The sequence below is a fragment of the Alosa alosa genome, chromosome 7 (assembly GCF_017589495.1).
Source record: "Alosa alosa isolate M-15738 ecotype Scorff River chromosome 7, AALO_Geno_1.1, whole genome shotgun sequence".
NCBI classification, from domain to species: Eukaryota; Metazoa; Chordata; class Actinopteri; order Clupeiformes; family Clupeidae; genus Alosa; species Alosa alosa.
Window position 1 is genome coordinate 30,797,309 of NC_063195.1, and position 14,726 is coordinate 30,812,034.

The 14,726-nt window shown below is 48.7% G+C and overlaps 1 protein-coding gene across 4 annotated transcripts in view; it reads left to right on the top strand.

Annotated features, from left to right (window-relative positions):
• LOC125297217 (E3 ubiquitin-protein ligase SMURF2-like) overlaps positions 1-14,726 on the top strand; it is a 65,968-nt gene that overhangs the window by 26,363 nt on the left and 24,879 nt on the right. For all 4 annotated transcript variants that reach the window (XM_048247415.1, XM_048247417.1, XM_048247416.1 and 1 more), the window contains exons 4-8: positions 4,109-4,242; positions 7,566-7,631; positions 8,498-8,582; positions 9,307-9,390; positions 12,113-12,321. In XM_048247415.1, coding sequence (XP_048103372.1) covers positions 4,109-4,242; positions 7,566-7,631; positions 8,498-8,582; positions 9,307-9,390; positions 12,113-12,321 — 578 coding nt within the window. The remainder of the gene's footprint in view (positions 1-4,108; positions 4,243-7,565; positions 7,632-8,497; positions 8,583-9,306; positions 9,391-12,112; positions 12,322-14,726) is intronic.

Sequence of the window (14,726 nt, forward strand, 5' to 3'; positions counted from 1 at the left end):
GGTTACCGCTATTGTGTTTACAGGAACAAGAGTTGTGTTCCTGTGGTGTTTTGTTTTAAAAGGCGAACTGAGCGGCGCCACACGTTCTCTAGAAACCGAACCTGTTGTGTTCTCCTCACCATGTGTTCCGAATGTTCCTTCTTTTGAGTTCGACTTTATTTTCAGAGGAATTATCACACAAGGCCCGTAGGTTCCACTGGCTGTCGGCTTTTCGCACGAGCAACAGCACGAGCAAAAAAAAAAAAAAAAGAGTTGTGGCATTTTTTTGGCTTTCAGCCACCCAGGAACAGATTTGAACAATTCTGATTCCGACGGCGCACTCAACTGTACAGTTACATCATTAATTAGGGAAAGAAAGGCACAAAAACGGAAAACCAAACATTGGGCTTGGCACAGTAGATGTGCAGTGCATCAGTGCACAGCGCCCAGAGGGGATCTCGCCAAGCTGTTTGGATGCGAGTTTGGCTCCTGGAATTCAGGCTATTTCGGGATTTTAAATCACTTTTTTCCCCCATCTACTGTTATGTCCTTTCTTGCCTCTAAGCAGTACTATGTTATTCATTAAATTCAGATGTAGTCGCTTTGTGTTTCCTTGGTTTCCGTAACAAAAAATGGAGCTTAAAGTTGGTGTTTTTTAGTAGCAGTTTAGTGTTTGTTTGTTTTGTATTGTCTTCATGAGGGAAGGTTGGTTGGGGCTCAGTTATGAAATCAATCTCCGTTTTCCCTAGTCACCCTCACAACTCAAACAGCAGACCTAACCAAGATTTCATCGAATGAAAAGCAGTACCACGAAATGCTCTCACAAAGTGTTTCATTTTCAGTACTTCAATTGTCTTGGAAGTGTTGTGTTGTCATGTTGTGTTTCGGGGAAATTCCTAAAACATCAAGCTGGGCCAACTGAATGAGTCTGTCATTGCTTTGCATGTTTCTTATGTTGAATATGGTACCCATGTTTAATTTTAGGCATCTTATAAGAGCACTAAAATTTGTTCAGCACATTGCTTACTCTGTTGTCCACTCTGTAGTTGTGTTGATGCCGTGTGCGCCTGTGTGTCTTGTCATCATAGATAGCACTGTAGTAAATGAGCAGTCGTTGCCGTGGAGATCTCCATTGTAAACATGGGGCTGGAACATCTGGGGTTGTTATGGTAATGAGTCGCAGATGAGCGAGAGCAAAGTTGCCAGGTGGAATTTTTGGAACGCCATGACATCATTTATGACAATAGGTTGCAAAGGGCTCGTTTTCACAGAGGCTTTTGGTCTACAGTTAAAGGCTTAGACTCCGTCTCAAAGCATCGACGTCATCTAGCACTATTTATCTCGTCTAGGCTGTCAGCGAGAAGGGTGCGTGTGTTAGCAGGCTGTAGCTTTTTAAATCGTAAAGGCCAGCTCGCACGACACCTCCTCGATCACTCACAGCTGCAGAGTGACCGTCCACTCTCGAACACCTTACTGGGAGGACGTGGGTGCGGGAGGGGGTGGGGGGGGGGGCGTGCCACGCCAGTGACCCCTGACCTGCCCGGCTCAGTCATAGGAAATGGGATAGCAGATGGGGCCGGGGCCAGACTGGGAGGATGGCTACCATTCCTCCAGTCCCGACCCAGCTGGACGGGACGAGTGCAGCCTCCAGACTGGCCGCCCGGTCCCTCGGCCCCTACTCTCCCTCTCCCCACCACCACCAGCAGCAGCATGAGCACCATCAGGCACACGCTGACATGTGCTAGCCCCTACGCTAAGGCTAAGTGATTTAACATGTGCGGTGACTCATAGCGAGGGACTCGCCTCTCTAAGCGCATGATGAGCATAGAGAAAACATATGGTCAGTTTATTTATTTATTTATTTATTTATTTATTTATTTATTTTCTTTCTTTTTTCTTCCCCTCCCTTGTGTCTGCGTATCACTGGAAGCTTTCCACATTTGGTGAGCAAACGTGGTAGCTTGCCACTAGGTCAAGCGCACAAGGCATGTATTAATTGGCGCTTTGAGTAAACTTTTCCTCTTGATATGTCCCCTGCACCGTTTCGTGACATAAAAAAAAAATTCCGCTGCGCTTCATCAGTGTTGTCTCTTTCGGGAATATAAGACGGGAACATCTGATTGGATCAGGCTGCATTGGCACCAGTACAAAGGCCCAGTGGGGACATAAGGCTGTGATGGGCTTGAGCTTCCCCCCGTTGTGTGTGTGTGTGTGTGTGTGTGTGTGTGTGTGTGTGTGTGTTGGGCCAGATGTACAGTGGCTGTCTCGCCCCTTGTGATGCAAGTGTCTCGCAACGGTTACATCAAGGCACCAGTTTATCAAGCAGACTGAGCGTCATCTCCACCCCCCCACTCCACCACCTCCCCCCTCATACCCAGAACAGGTGGCCTCTGAACGTCCCAGAAGGCCGAGCAGATCGTACCGTCTGGAGTAGAGGGGAGGGGATGTGTGTGTGTGTGTGTGTGTGTGTGAGAGAAGGGGGTGGCTTAAATGTACTCTCACAGACACAAGGCGCTAATTAGTTTATTTTTGGCGTCATTTCACTTTGCGCTCTCCCTGGCCTGACGGGCGCCAACTGGAGTGGGTAATGTCTCCCAGTGTGCCATGTAGCCAGCCGGTCAGCCCCAACAATACGCACACACAGAAACGATTAGCCATGGCATGCCAGAAGACATATGGATAATTACCATGTCGCTACATGACCACAGAGGTCACCCTTATTGACAGTGTAAGATGTAGCAGTAATTCGGAGCAAATATACCTATATACCCTCCAGCTCTCTGCACGTGCGTGTGTGTGTGTGTGTGTGTGTGTTGGGGCCTGTGCCTGTAATGTGTATAATTAGGCAGATCTGTAGAGACATATAGATTTCTTTTTTCCTCCTGTTGGTTTTATGGGCCCTCTAAGGCTCTGTGTGTGTGTGTGTGTGTGGAGTGAGGTATTTTTCTTAACGGCTAGAGGTGCAGTGCTGGCTGTGTAATAACTACCTTGCTTGCATACCCTGAATCTGACGCATGCCAGCTTGCCCATTAGCTCCACTTGTGCTATTTTTCCTCAGTCATTTGGCCCTGCAGAAACTGGTGGACTCACCCCTCACCCCACCCCCACTCCGCCCTGACCCCAACAACCACCCACCAGACATGTAGTCATGGTTTTGTCTGGATTTTCCCATTGCTTGTTTACCTGAACTTGATCTATTTGCACCCAGCGTTAATCATCACCGACTCTGAATGGTAAAACGTTTTTATTGGAGTGCTTTGGTCTTAAAAAAGCTAGATCAAGTTTTTTGATCATCGTTTGGTTGGTTTACTTTAAAAAAACAAAAAAACGACTTCCTTGCGTGGGTGGAAGCAGCCTGATGAATGTACAGATGAGTTGAAGTTTAAAGCCGTGTGTGTGTAGCAGACACTCTCCTCGTAGCAGAAGCACCAGCACAGCTCCTTCCTCATAGTGACGGTGCTGTCTGTGCAGGAGTGCACGTCGGGGTATGAAATGATAAAAATGTCCTGCCTTGTGCCAGTAATAGTGCTGCACCGGGTGTGTGTGTGTGTGTGTGTCTGTCGTCTGTGTCTGTCTGTGTGTGTGTGTGTGGCTAACTTTGGCCATGGTGTCTTTCCTGGCGGTGAGAGGAAAACCTCCTCTAACTGACCCTCTGCCATAGCCAGGAGTGTGTTTGCTTGTGGGGTGAGCGTGTGTGTGTGTGCGTGTGGGGTGGTTGTGCTGGGAAAGCTGTAATTAGACTTTACAGTAACTGTGTGTGTGTGTGTGTGTGTGTGTGTGTGTGTGTGTGGGGGACTGACAGTTGTTAAACTTCTCAAACCAGACTACGATCAGAGTTGCATCAACTTCTATGAACCTCAGTCAATACTCAATCCTGCCAGTAACAGATATTATTACTGTGAATATAAATGAATCTGCTACTGTTCTAGCCAAAAACCTACTATTAACATGGTTAAGACTATGATATCAAGATGATCAGTGTATGGTTAAGACTATGATATTAAGATGATAATAATATTTAGTCTACACAGTCATAAAATAGTCATAAAATATTATAGTAATATAATATAACATGGACTGAATGATTTCCTTGACAATAAAAGCGTATTTCTCCTGTGTCTGTGTGCAGGTATATCGGGAAATCGGACTCCATCACCATCAGTGTGTGGAACCATAAGAAGATCCATAAGAAGCAGGGCGCAGGTTTCCTGGGATGCGTGAGACTCCTGTCCAACGCCATCAACCGCCTCAAAGACACTGGTTGTAAGTTCAGCACTCTATTCAATGACTTCTCTCTTTATCTATCATAGCAAGATTACACGGCGTAACATTCTCAGGCACTGTGTCTGAATGCAGGCGTGGACCAGACTGTTTAGGATTTGAATATATATATATATATATATATATATATATATATATATATATATATATATATATATATATATATATATATATATATATATATATATATATATAAACATTAAGAATACACGTCATCTTTACAGAGGCTAACCAATGCCTGAGGACCACTTGCTCCAGTGTGTGTGTGTGTATAAACACCACAAGACCACATGACTTTTGTGAAATCATCAGCATGACTGCACATCCGTCTCTTATGCAGACATCTAATTTTATATCAGCAGCCCGGGGCCTGCATGGCTGGGCTGGAGGACGGGCAGAAATGAATAGGCCATAAAAGTGCTGTGTGCTTGACTTCCCTGTGGCTGCCCTCAGAGCAGTGCAGAGCACGCCGGCCACTCACAGCCTCTGCCATTAACTTAGCTATTGATTGATGGCCGTATGGATGTCTGGCACCGCTCCTCGCCTTCGCTCCACCCCCACCCTACTGCCCCTGGCCCTGGCTGGCCGGCTGTGGGTTGGGTGCCAGCCTGGCTGGCTGGCTGGCTGTCTAGGCTGGGCACGGGGGGCCGTCACAGTCACCACCGCACCCCCAGAGGAGGCACCTGGGAGCCATGGCTCATCTGTGGCGGCGACGACACCACCACCACCATTGGTCCACCGCTCTCTGGGGGCCCTCCAGCTGCCCCCAGACATCAGCACACCGGCCCCCACCTAGAGGAGACTGTGGCTGAGACATATAGACCTCCATGTGCAGTATTACTGTGCAGTGTTACTGTGGCTGAGGCATATAGACCCCCATGTGCAGTATTACTGTGGCTGAGTGAGGCATATAGACCCCCATGTGCAGTATTACTGTGGCTGAGGCATATAGACCCCCATGTGCAGTATTACTGTGGCTGAGGCATATAGACCTCCATGTGCACTATTACTGTGCAGTGTTACTGTGGCTGAGGCATATAGACCCCCATGTGCAGTATTACTGTGGCTGAGGCATATAGACCCCCATGTGCAGTATTACTGTGCAGTATTACTGTGGCTGAGGCAAATAGACCTCCATGTGCAGTGTTACTGTGGCTGAGGCAAATCGACCTCCATGTGCAGTGTTACTGTGGCAAGTGACCATGCTTCTGTAGCCACCTATGTGTAAGGCGGTGTTATGGGGCATTTCTGTAACAATCTATATTTTAGTATGTACTGTAGACGCTGACTTAAGTGCTACAGCCACCCTGTTAGCCAAGTGATGTCATGGCAGATGTGGCGACCGCGGGTGCTGTCTGTTGCCGTGAAACCGTCGCCTTGCCTACGGAGATGACGCCACCACCTTCACGCGCGCTGGCGGTGTTGCTCAGACGTCTGCAGCATGAAAGACTCATTTTCCACTACGTTACCCTTTAATGTGTTTATCTAGCCCCTTCTTTTCACACGATCGTTAACATCCCAGACCTCTCTAACGATGTCCTCTCGCAGTGATTGGGCATGTTACACCATTTTACGTGATGACTTCATTCTCTTCACAAGGTGTGTGTGGTGTGTTTTTTTTGCCTCTGCTCAGCACCTTTCTAAAGTGCTTTTTTTCACGGGGCAAGTTGCTTCTTGGGCGTAATGTGTAGGTATTGGGATTGTATTGATGCTTTGGAGCACAGACGTGCCCGTGGCCCAGCTGTGAGGCTGCACTGTATTTAGCCCAGGCCGCCGCGCCGCCGCCGCTGTTGCTGTTGCTGTTGCTGTTGCTGTTGCTGTTGCTGTTGCTGTTGCTGTTGCCGTTGTCTCCTGCCCTGCCGTCGCCGTTTGCAAATGGGCCCGCAGGGGCCAGGAAGTGCGTCTGGCCGCCGCTCCTGTCTGTCTGTCTCTCTCGGCTGCCACGGGCTTGTGGTTGAGCCGTGACAGCCGTCGCCACGTTTCCTCGAAGCTCGCCACGCGGCGTGTGGGCGGGCGGGCGAGCGAGCGAGTGGAGCGGAACAGATGGGGAGCAGAGAGGAGTAGAGCAGACATGCAAAGCACCACCAGATCTTTATCTCCTCTGACAATCGCTGTCTGTGTCTTCCTCTCACTTCCATTCATTGCTTGTTGCTATCTTCAGACACTTTCTCTCTCTGTCTCTCTTTCTTTATTTGTCTCTCTTTATTTGTTTCTCTCTCTTTCTCTCTCTCTCTCTCTCTCTCTCTTTTTCTTTTTTCTCACCTCATCTCTAGTTGTGCTAGAAACGAAACCCCATCATAGTCATTGTTAATGCAGGTATATGTCGGAGTCTTAGCTGTGTAGCCAGTTAAGAATACACACAGCAGACTTCTCTTTCTTGTGGTCAACCCCCAACTCCACCCCCCACCACACAACCTTTGTACTCATCCGTCTGTGTTCAGTGCACTGCCAAATGATCTTCAGATGTTTGCACACGGCTTTGGTTACATTTTGGGGTGTTTTTTTTTCTTCTCTACTCTCCCCCTCACCCACCTCCTTCCTTGGAAACTGCTTACCATTCCAGCCGTGTAACCGTTACCCTGGCAGTGTTTAGTCTAGACAAGCATCCTGAGTGGGATTCACATGACAGGCAGACAGCACCAGGGCCGCATGGTCAGGTTCCCTCTTGTCTGTCTGTCTGTCGGGGGGGGGTGGAGGTATTGGGGCCGCAGGGTACATGGTGGATGTTTTGTCCGTTCTGCCACTTTCCAGCCACCCCCCTCCAACAGCTATCTACTCCCATTAAAACAGTCCTGCAACCCCCAATCCATGGCCCTGTCTGAAATTGCGTGCGTCTTTGGTGGAAAACGTAGCAGATCTTGGAAGCGCAGACCAGAGACCAAAGGGTTGTGCAAACCTAAGCTGACATTTACAAGCGGAGCCCCGGTGAGCCACGCTTGGTCGGGGGGTTCAGCAGCACTGCCGTGGACATGACTCACCCTGACCAACCCCACCCACCCCCACCCAACACCCCGACTGCCCCCCCCCAGACCTTAAACCCCCGTCACTAGTGCTGTGGCGAGCTCGGACCCGAACTCTCTCAGATGTCGGTGAACTCCAGCGAGCTGTTATGTCTGCACGCTGGCCTTTCATGTTTAACCGTACCAGATTGTTTGGCAGCGGTGGTTTGGGAGAGGAATGTGTGGCAGTCCGGAGTTTCTCCTTTTTTCTCTTTCTCTCTCTCTCTCTCTCTCTCTCTCTTTTTTTTTTCTCTCCTGTCGCTGTGTTGGTTGAGGTTGCTTAATGCTGTCTCCTTTAATCAACAGATCACAGACTTGACCTCAACAAGCTGGGCCCCAATGACAATGAAACTGTGAGGGGCCAGATTGTGGGTGAGTAGCAACTTCCCTGAAGTCACTTATCGTCTCCGTCTGTCTGTCCGTCTCTATCTCTGTCTGTCTCAGTCTCTCTCTCTCTCTTTCTCTCTCTCGTTCGCTCGGTCTCTCTCTCTCTCTCTCTCTTTCGCTCGCTCGCTCTCTGACACACAGTCACACACACACACATGCACACACGCTCACGCACACATACACACACCAGCACTTAAGACTCCAGACTCATTGCACATCATCCTTGAATCTGTCTGGAAACTGAGTCGTGTACGTGTGTTTAAGTGTGTGTGTGTGTGTGTGTGTGTGTGTGTGTGTGTGTGTGTGTGTGTGTGTGTGTGTATGAGCAAGCAAGGCAGAGAGGGGAAACCAAAAACCACTCCTATTGCTGAGCCGCTTGGCCCTCTGTCGTGGCTCTGAACCACGTACATCTGCTTGGCGTGGCGTCGCTCTCACCCCAGCCAGAGTCGTAGCGCTGTTGCTCACCACAGCACGCGTCTACTCCATCCATCAGCAACACACACCAGCACAGGAATACCTCTGTCCCCAGTGCGGCAGCACTTCGTCTTAATCAGTCCCAGTCTTAGTCACGCACACGTCACGTGCACACACATACACACACACACACACACACATGTACAGATGCACACAGTCTCTGCACACAGTCTCTACACACGCACGTACACATTCACACACACACACATACACCAGTGCGCTGTCTCTCACTCTCACAACCCCCCTACCACACACACACACCCGCACACCCCATGTCTCTCACTCTCTTTCACACTAACACACACGTGTAGCATGTGTCCTGTGTCTGGACGAGCTTGTCATCGGTGTCTGTGTTGTGTTTTGGTTTCTTCTCACAGTGAGCCTGCAGTCTCGCGACCGCATCGGCACTGGAGGGCCCGTGGTGGACTGCAGCCGGCTGTTCGACAACGACTTACCTGACGGGTGCGTTCTTCTTTCTCACCCCGCCTCTCCCTGCCTCCCTCTCTCTTTCTTCCCTCCTTCCTTCCTTCCCTCCTGCTCACGTCCCTCTATCTCTCCTTCACCCTGCTCCCCTCCCGCTGTCCCCTTCCTCTATCTCTCCATCTCTCTTTCACTCCATGTCCCTTCTCCCTCCCTCCATCTCTCTTTCACGCCTTTATTCCTTCCATCTCTCCCTCCCTCCCTCCATCTCTCCTCCCTCCCTCCCTCCATCTCTCCTCCCTCCCTCTATCCCTCACGCTGGCTGTCTGCAGCCCTGTCACCAGTGACTGGGTGTGTGTGCCCGCCAGTGGCCTGAGGGGGTTGGGGGTTGAGGGTTGGGGTTGGCTGGCAGTTAAAGCTGGTTTACAGTATAGGCTTATGGCAATGACCTTCTCACTTTGCATGCTGGTCATAAATCACCTGGGGGTCGGCCGGCTGGAGTTGGCCCAGTGCTGCCCCAAACACAGCGGTGCACTGTTTGTGTGCAGGCTTGACCTAGCGCCTGTGTGTGTGTGTGTGTGTGTGTGAGTGTGAGAGAGAGACTGACTGCATATTTGCATAGATACGACTTAATGCATGTGTATATGTGTTCATGTCAAAGAGAGGGCAGATTTATGCACGAATGTGAATGATTTACACATTCTGTCTCTGTGATTCACTGTGCGCGTGTGTGTGTGTGTGTGTGTGTGTATGTATCGGTCTGCAGCTGGGAGGAGAGGAGAACCGTGTCTGGCCGGATCCAGTACCTCAACCACATCACGCGCACCACTCAGTGGGAGAGACCCACCAGGTGAGTGTCTGCCCCACTTCACCCAGCCGCCAGCTCCACCACAGACACCCGGCACTTGCTAACATTTCACCAGTGCGCCCAGACGCGCCACCGCAACCACGCCAATTACCATATTTTCCAGTCACGTCCTGCTCTCGAGAATCAAGAATTTCCGTCCACAATCGTGGCCAACCGGTCGTCTACTGCTAATTTGGACAGACGGCTGGCCAACTCTCATGCCCTGATTGCTTCGGGACAGAGTCCCAGGCAGATTGAACCTCTCAAACAGACTGACTGTCCCCATCCCTCCTATTCTGTCACGTTTCCCACTTGTACGAATGGTAATAACCAATAACTTCAAGCACACATTTCTTACGAATTTTGTATATAAAACTATCATTTAATACTAATTTGTTGTGATAATTTAGCGTTTATCCAATATCACAGCTCTTTAACTACCATAACAATATTGTGCCTCATCAGTACATTTCTGAAATGTTATTTATATTTTGGTGAAGTGACTTACTTACGCAATACTCTAAGGAGCCCTTAAAGTGCTGCTTGTGTTTAGCTCAGTAAAAGGGAAATTGGCTCGGCTAAATAAGCAAACAAATAAACGACTCTATACAGTTTTTTTTTTCCCCCCTTTTTTTTGTTGTTTGTTTTCCTGCGGGTGGGTTGTTGTCGGGGCGGGGCGGGGCAGAGCGGAGGAGATAGCCACGGCGTCTGCGGCGCTGGAAGTGTGGAGACTCAGACAGACGCAGCCAGTCTGGCCGGCTAGACGGCTGGCTGCAGGGCTGACCCAACTACCTCCCACCCCCCCTAACACACACACACACACACACACACACACACACACACACACCGCTCGCTCTCGACACGGCCCCCACACCCTCTCAGTGCTTATCACAGCCCTTCCTGCCTCAGCGCCAGTGAGCTACACAGGAGACACACACACACACACACACACACACACACACACACACACACACATTCATTCAAACTCACACTCACTCACTCTTAAACACGCATATAGAGGGACACATTAACCTACATACACACACACACACACACACACTCACACACTACACTTCACAGCCAACATATTCATTGCATTACTCTCATGGTTGCAAATGTGACCTCCAAATTAGGACATAAACACAGGCCTTGATATGTTTTCCACTAGTGATTCTGTCATCATATCTAATTTTGCCGGCCTGGGTGCCCCCACATGCTGATTTGTGGGGGAAGTGAAACCAGCGGCATCACATGCACACCTACACACACACACACATGCAGTATTTTAGGATCATCACCACATCAGCTCCATGTAAATATACACATCTATAGGACTAGATGACAGTCACGCTCAACATTCTCTCTCTCTCTCTCTCTCTCTCTCTCTCTCTCTCTCTCTCTCTCTCTCAAATCAAATTAAATGGTGCTTTATTGGCATGAATGAGTCAAGTCACTGTTGCCAAAGCTACAAGTATAACATGTTAATAATCAACTTTACATAAGTATTGGTATTGAGATAAAATTAAATAATGAAAGGAAAGTAAAAAAATATATAATAATAATAATAATGAAAGGATAAATGGTATTACAAGGACAGTAATAGCTTCAGCAATAGTGCTACTGTAGGAAAAAATAGAAATAAAAAAAAAATGTATTATTGTAAACACATATTAAATGCCTACACTTGTAGATACATCTACTTAAATCAATTTGAGGTAAATAGCAATACCTAATATCAAACATAGTATTTACATGTACACAAATGGGATAAACTCATCAATATGCCACATACATGAAAGTTACAACTTTTCTCTTGTTTTATGGCAGGTCATAATATAATCTGCAGCTAGGCATGAACAGTTTGGTTCCTCTCCCAATAATATATATAGTTTTCTTTGTGGAGAGAGATTTTCAAATTCTGTTATATGCTTTTTGAATTCAGCAAAAAAAATGTCCCTTCTAGGTGCATATCTGATGCAATTAAGAAGGAAATGTTCCTCATTTTCTACATCATTTATGCAGAAGCTACAGTTCCTCATATGTCTAGGCACCCATGTTTGTCTATGTCTACCAGTTTCAATGTGTAGGCTATGGTCACTGATTCTGTATTTTGTCAGTGTTGTTCTTTTCTTTCTATCTTTGATGTCATTTAAGTATGGGGCTGTACAGTAATTTCTGTTCAGGGTTCTGTATATATCTAGTTTGTCATTTGTTTTTATTTCTTCCTTCCAGAATTTAGTATAATGCATCTGATTTGTTTTGTCAATTTCTTTCAGTATAGATTTTGTCATGTGACTTAGGCTGTTTATGTTATTTTTGTTTGCAATTTGGAATAAGGGGTCACACTTCTGGGTAAGGGACTTGTGTTTGAAAGCCTTATGGTGGTATGTGCCAGCATTGCTTTTTGCCAGATGTAACCAAAATTTGGAGGCCCTTTTGTCGATATCGATAAGTAAAGGGAACCTCCCCAACTCAGAGCGGCAGGCCAAGTTGGATGATGTTCTATGTACATACATCTTTACAGATAAGACATCTTTACAGATTTGTAGGTGCAGTAACTCAGTTGGGCCCTTATCCCACTTTTTATAATCAAGCCCGTACTCTCTCTCTCTCTCTCTCTCTCTCTCTCTCTCTCTCTCTCCACCCCTCTTTCTGGATCCTTCCATCAATCTCCTCTCTCTCTCTCTCTCTCTCTCTCTCTCTCTCTCTTTCTCTCTTTCTCTAGGCCTGCGTCGGAATACTCTAGCCCCGGCCGGCCCAGCAGCTGCCTGGTGGACGAGAACACGCCCGTCCTGGAAACGAATGGCGCGTCGAGCGGGCAGCAACTGCCGGGCGACCCTCGTGCGCAGGAGCGCCGCGTCCGCTCCCAGAGGCACCGCAACTACATGAGCCGCACCCACCTGCACTCCACCCCCGACCTGCCTGAGGGCTACGGTCAGTCAGCTCTCACCGGCCGCCCCCAGAAACACCCATCCACCCATCACTATGGGGCTTTATGACATCTTCCGTTACTATAGATACAGACATAACATAAACGTTGTATGTATGAATGTGTGTGTATGGATATGGATGCCTGCGCCCATAGATCTTTATTAGTATATTATTAGTATACTCAGTGAGATATGTAGATGGTACATGAGATGTAGCCTAGATGTGTGTGTGTGTGTGTGTGTGTGTGTGTGTATGACTCTCCAGACAGGGAGTGCTGACACCTATGCAGTGCCTTTGATCCAATGAAGTTGCTCATTTGTTCTGGTTCAATGTGTTTTTTAAAATGGCTAGTGGGCCTCTCATTTTTTTTGCACTGAGACTGCGTCTGACAGGTTCCCTTTCTACCAAAAATGTGCGGCTACATCATAGGTGATGGCTGACGTGTAGTACCTATTGTGAAGTCGCAGTATGTATAAACGAAATGTAACATCTGGCTCTGTGTCCGTGGTCCCAGTGGAGCCGTTTGTTGTGGTGGTGTAATGTGATCCGTCACGCTGGTGGAGGCCCTCTGGAGATGGAGATGCTTTTGGGCCTCTGCTCTCAGCTCTGCTTCCTCAGCAGGCTCTGGGCTGTGGGCGGCCATGTTGGCTTTATCCCCCTCATGTTGGCCACTTCATTTTTATACCTTTTACTGGAGATGGTGGTGGTGGTGGTGATGATTTATCATTTATGTGTTTCTCTGTTGAACTTTAAGACTGTTGTAGTTATACACTCCAACTAAGTATTGTGGTTTCAAATGGCCTCTAGCATTCATTTCAGTCCCACTTGAGACATAAACAAAGACACACACACACACACAAGAACACACACCACACACACACACACACACACACACACGTCACGTGGCCTGCATTCTTGGCAGTGCCAGGAAGATGTCGTGCACCCCCTCCTTCTTGTCAGCGATGATGGACGAGTCTGGACCGCGTCCCCTTCCCACTGGCCTCCCCGAGCCTCTCATTAGCGCCGCTGTTTGTCTTCAGATAGCGTCCGCTGACAGAGCCACAACCCGCCGGTCTCGCTGCCAGGGTCACGCCAGGACGGCCCGGGTCCACCTCCACCAGCGCCCGTGTCCACCTCCCCCGGTGCCAGGCCAGCACTCGGGGCGCTCTGTGCCAGGAAAGGCAGCTGCGGGCGCCGGGGAGAGGGCTCTTCTAATGTGTCCATCTGAGATGATGGTCCGTCCAAAGAGGGTTGATAGCGGCGTGATCTGATTAGGCTCGTGGAGCTGTGCCTCTGATGGGAAGGGTTTAAGATGGAGATGGAGATCGGGGCCGTGCTGGTAAATTGGCCTCTTAGAGTTCTACAGGAGTAGACTGACCTTGTTAAATATGAGTGTCACACACAGTTAGGCATGCCTCCCCCTCTCCTCCTCTTCCTCCTCCTCCTCCTCACCACCCCAGCTCCCCACTGTTCTTTCCCTTCCTTCCCTCCCTCCCTCCCTCTCTCCCTCTCTCTCTCCCTCCCTCTCTCTCTCTCTCTCTCTCTCTCTCTCTCTCCTCTCTCTCTCTCTCTCCCCTCCCCTCTCTCTCTCTCTCTCTCTCTCTCTCTCTCTCTCTCTCTCTCTCTCGCTCGCTCCCCCCTCCCTTTCCTTCTCGACACTCTTGCTTTCCCCTCTACCAAGAAAGTAGAGGTCATGACAGCCCTAATCAACACACTCACAGCGTGTGTGGGTGTATGAGTGTATCTGTGTGTGTGTGTGGGTGTATGAGTGTGTCTGTGTGTGTGTTTTAAAGCTCTGTGTTTGCAAACACTTCCCTGGGCTACGGAGCATTCCGACCGTGCTGAGTGATATTCCCAGAGAAAGAGAGAGAGAGGGAGAGAAGGCATTTCCCTCATGAAGACTCGACGTGTCGAAAGGCCTGCTTTTTTGGCCAGCTCGGCAAAGTGTCTCTTCGAGCTGAGGTCATTGCAAAAAAATCCTGCTGGCGATATTGCACGAGCACATCAGTTTCAGGGCTGTTGACCTCGCTGGCCCGTGTCTCAGTTATTTGCTGATGGACTGTGGACTATAAGAATGCAGGCGTGTACGTTTGGTCAAAACACCAGATGACCAGGATCAGTTAATGTTTTAAAGGCCGGTGTGCCGCAGAGTCATCCTTTAAACAACTTCTTTATCTTGCCAGGTGCATGGTGCATACTGGTGGTCCATTGAGGTGTGTTGTTAGTAGAATTAAAGACTAGGGTCATCTCCTTTTAAGAAGATACACTTTTAGAGTATACTCTTTTTAGTAGTGTGTGTGTGTGTGTGTGTGTGTGTGTGTGTGTGTGTGTGTGTGTGGTCTCCTTTTGGAAGTTCTAAGATGTCACACACATAGTTTTCAACATGGAGAGCGAGCACATGCTCTTGG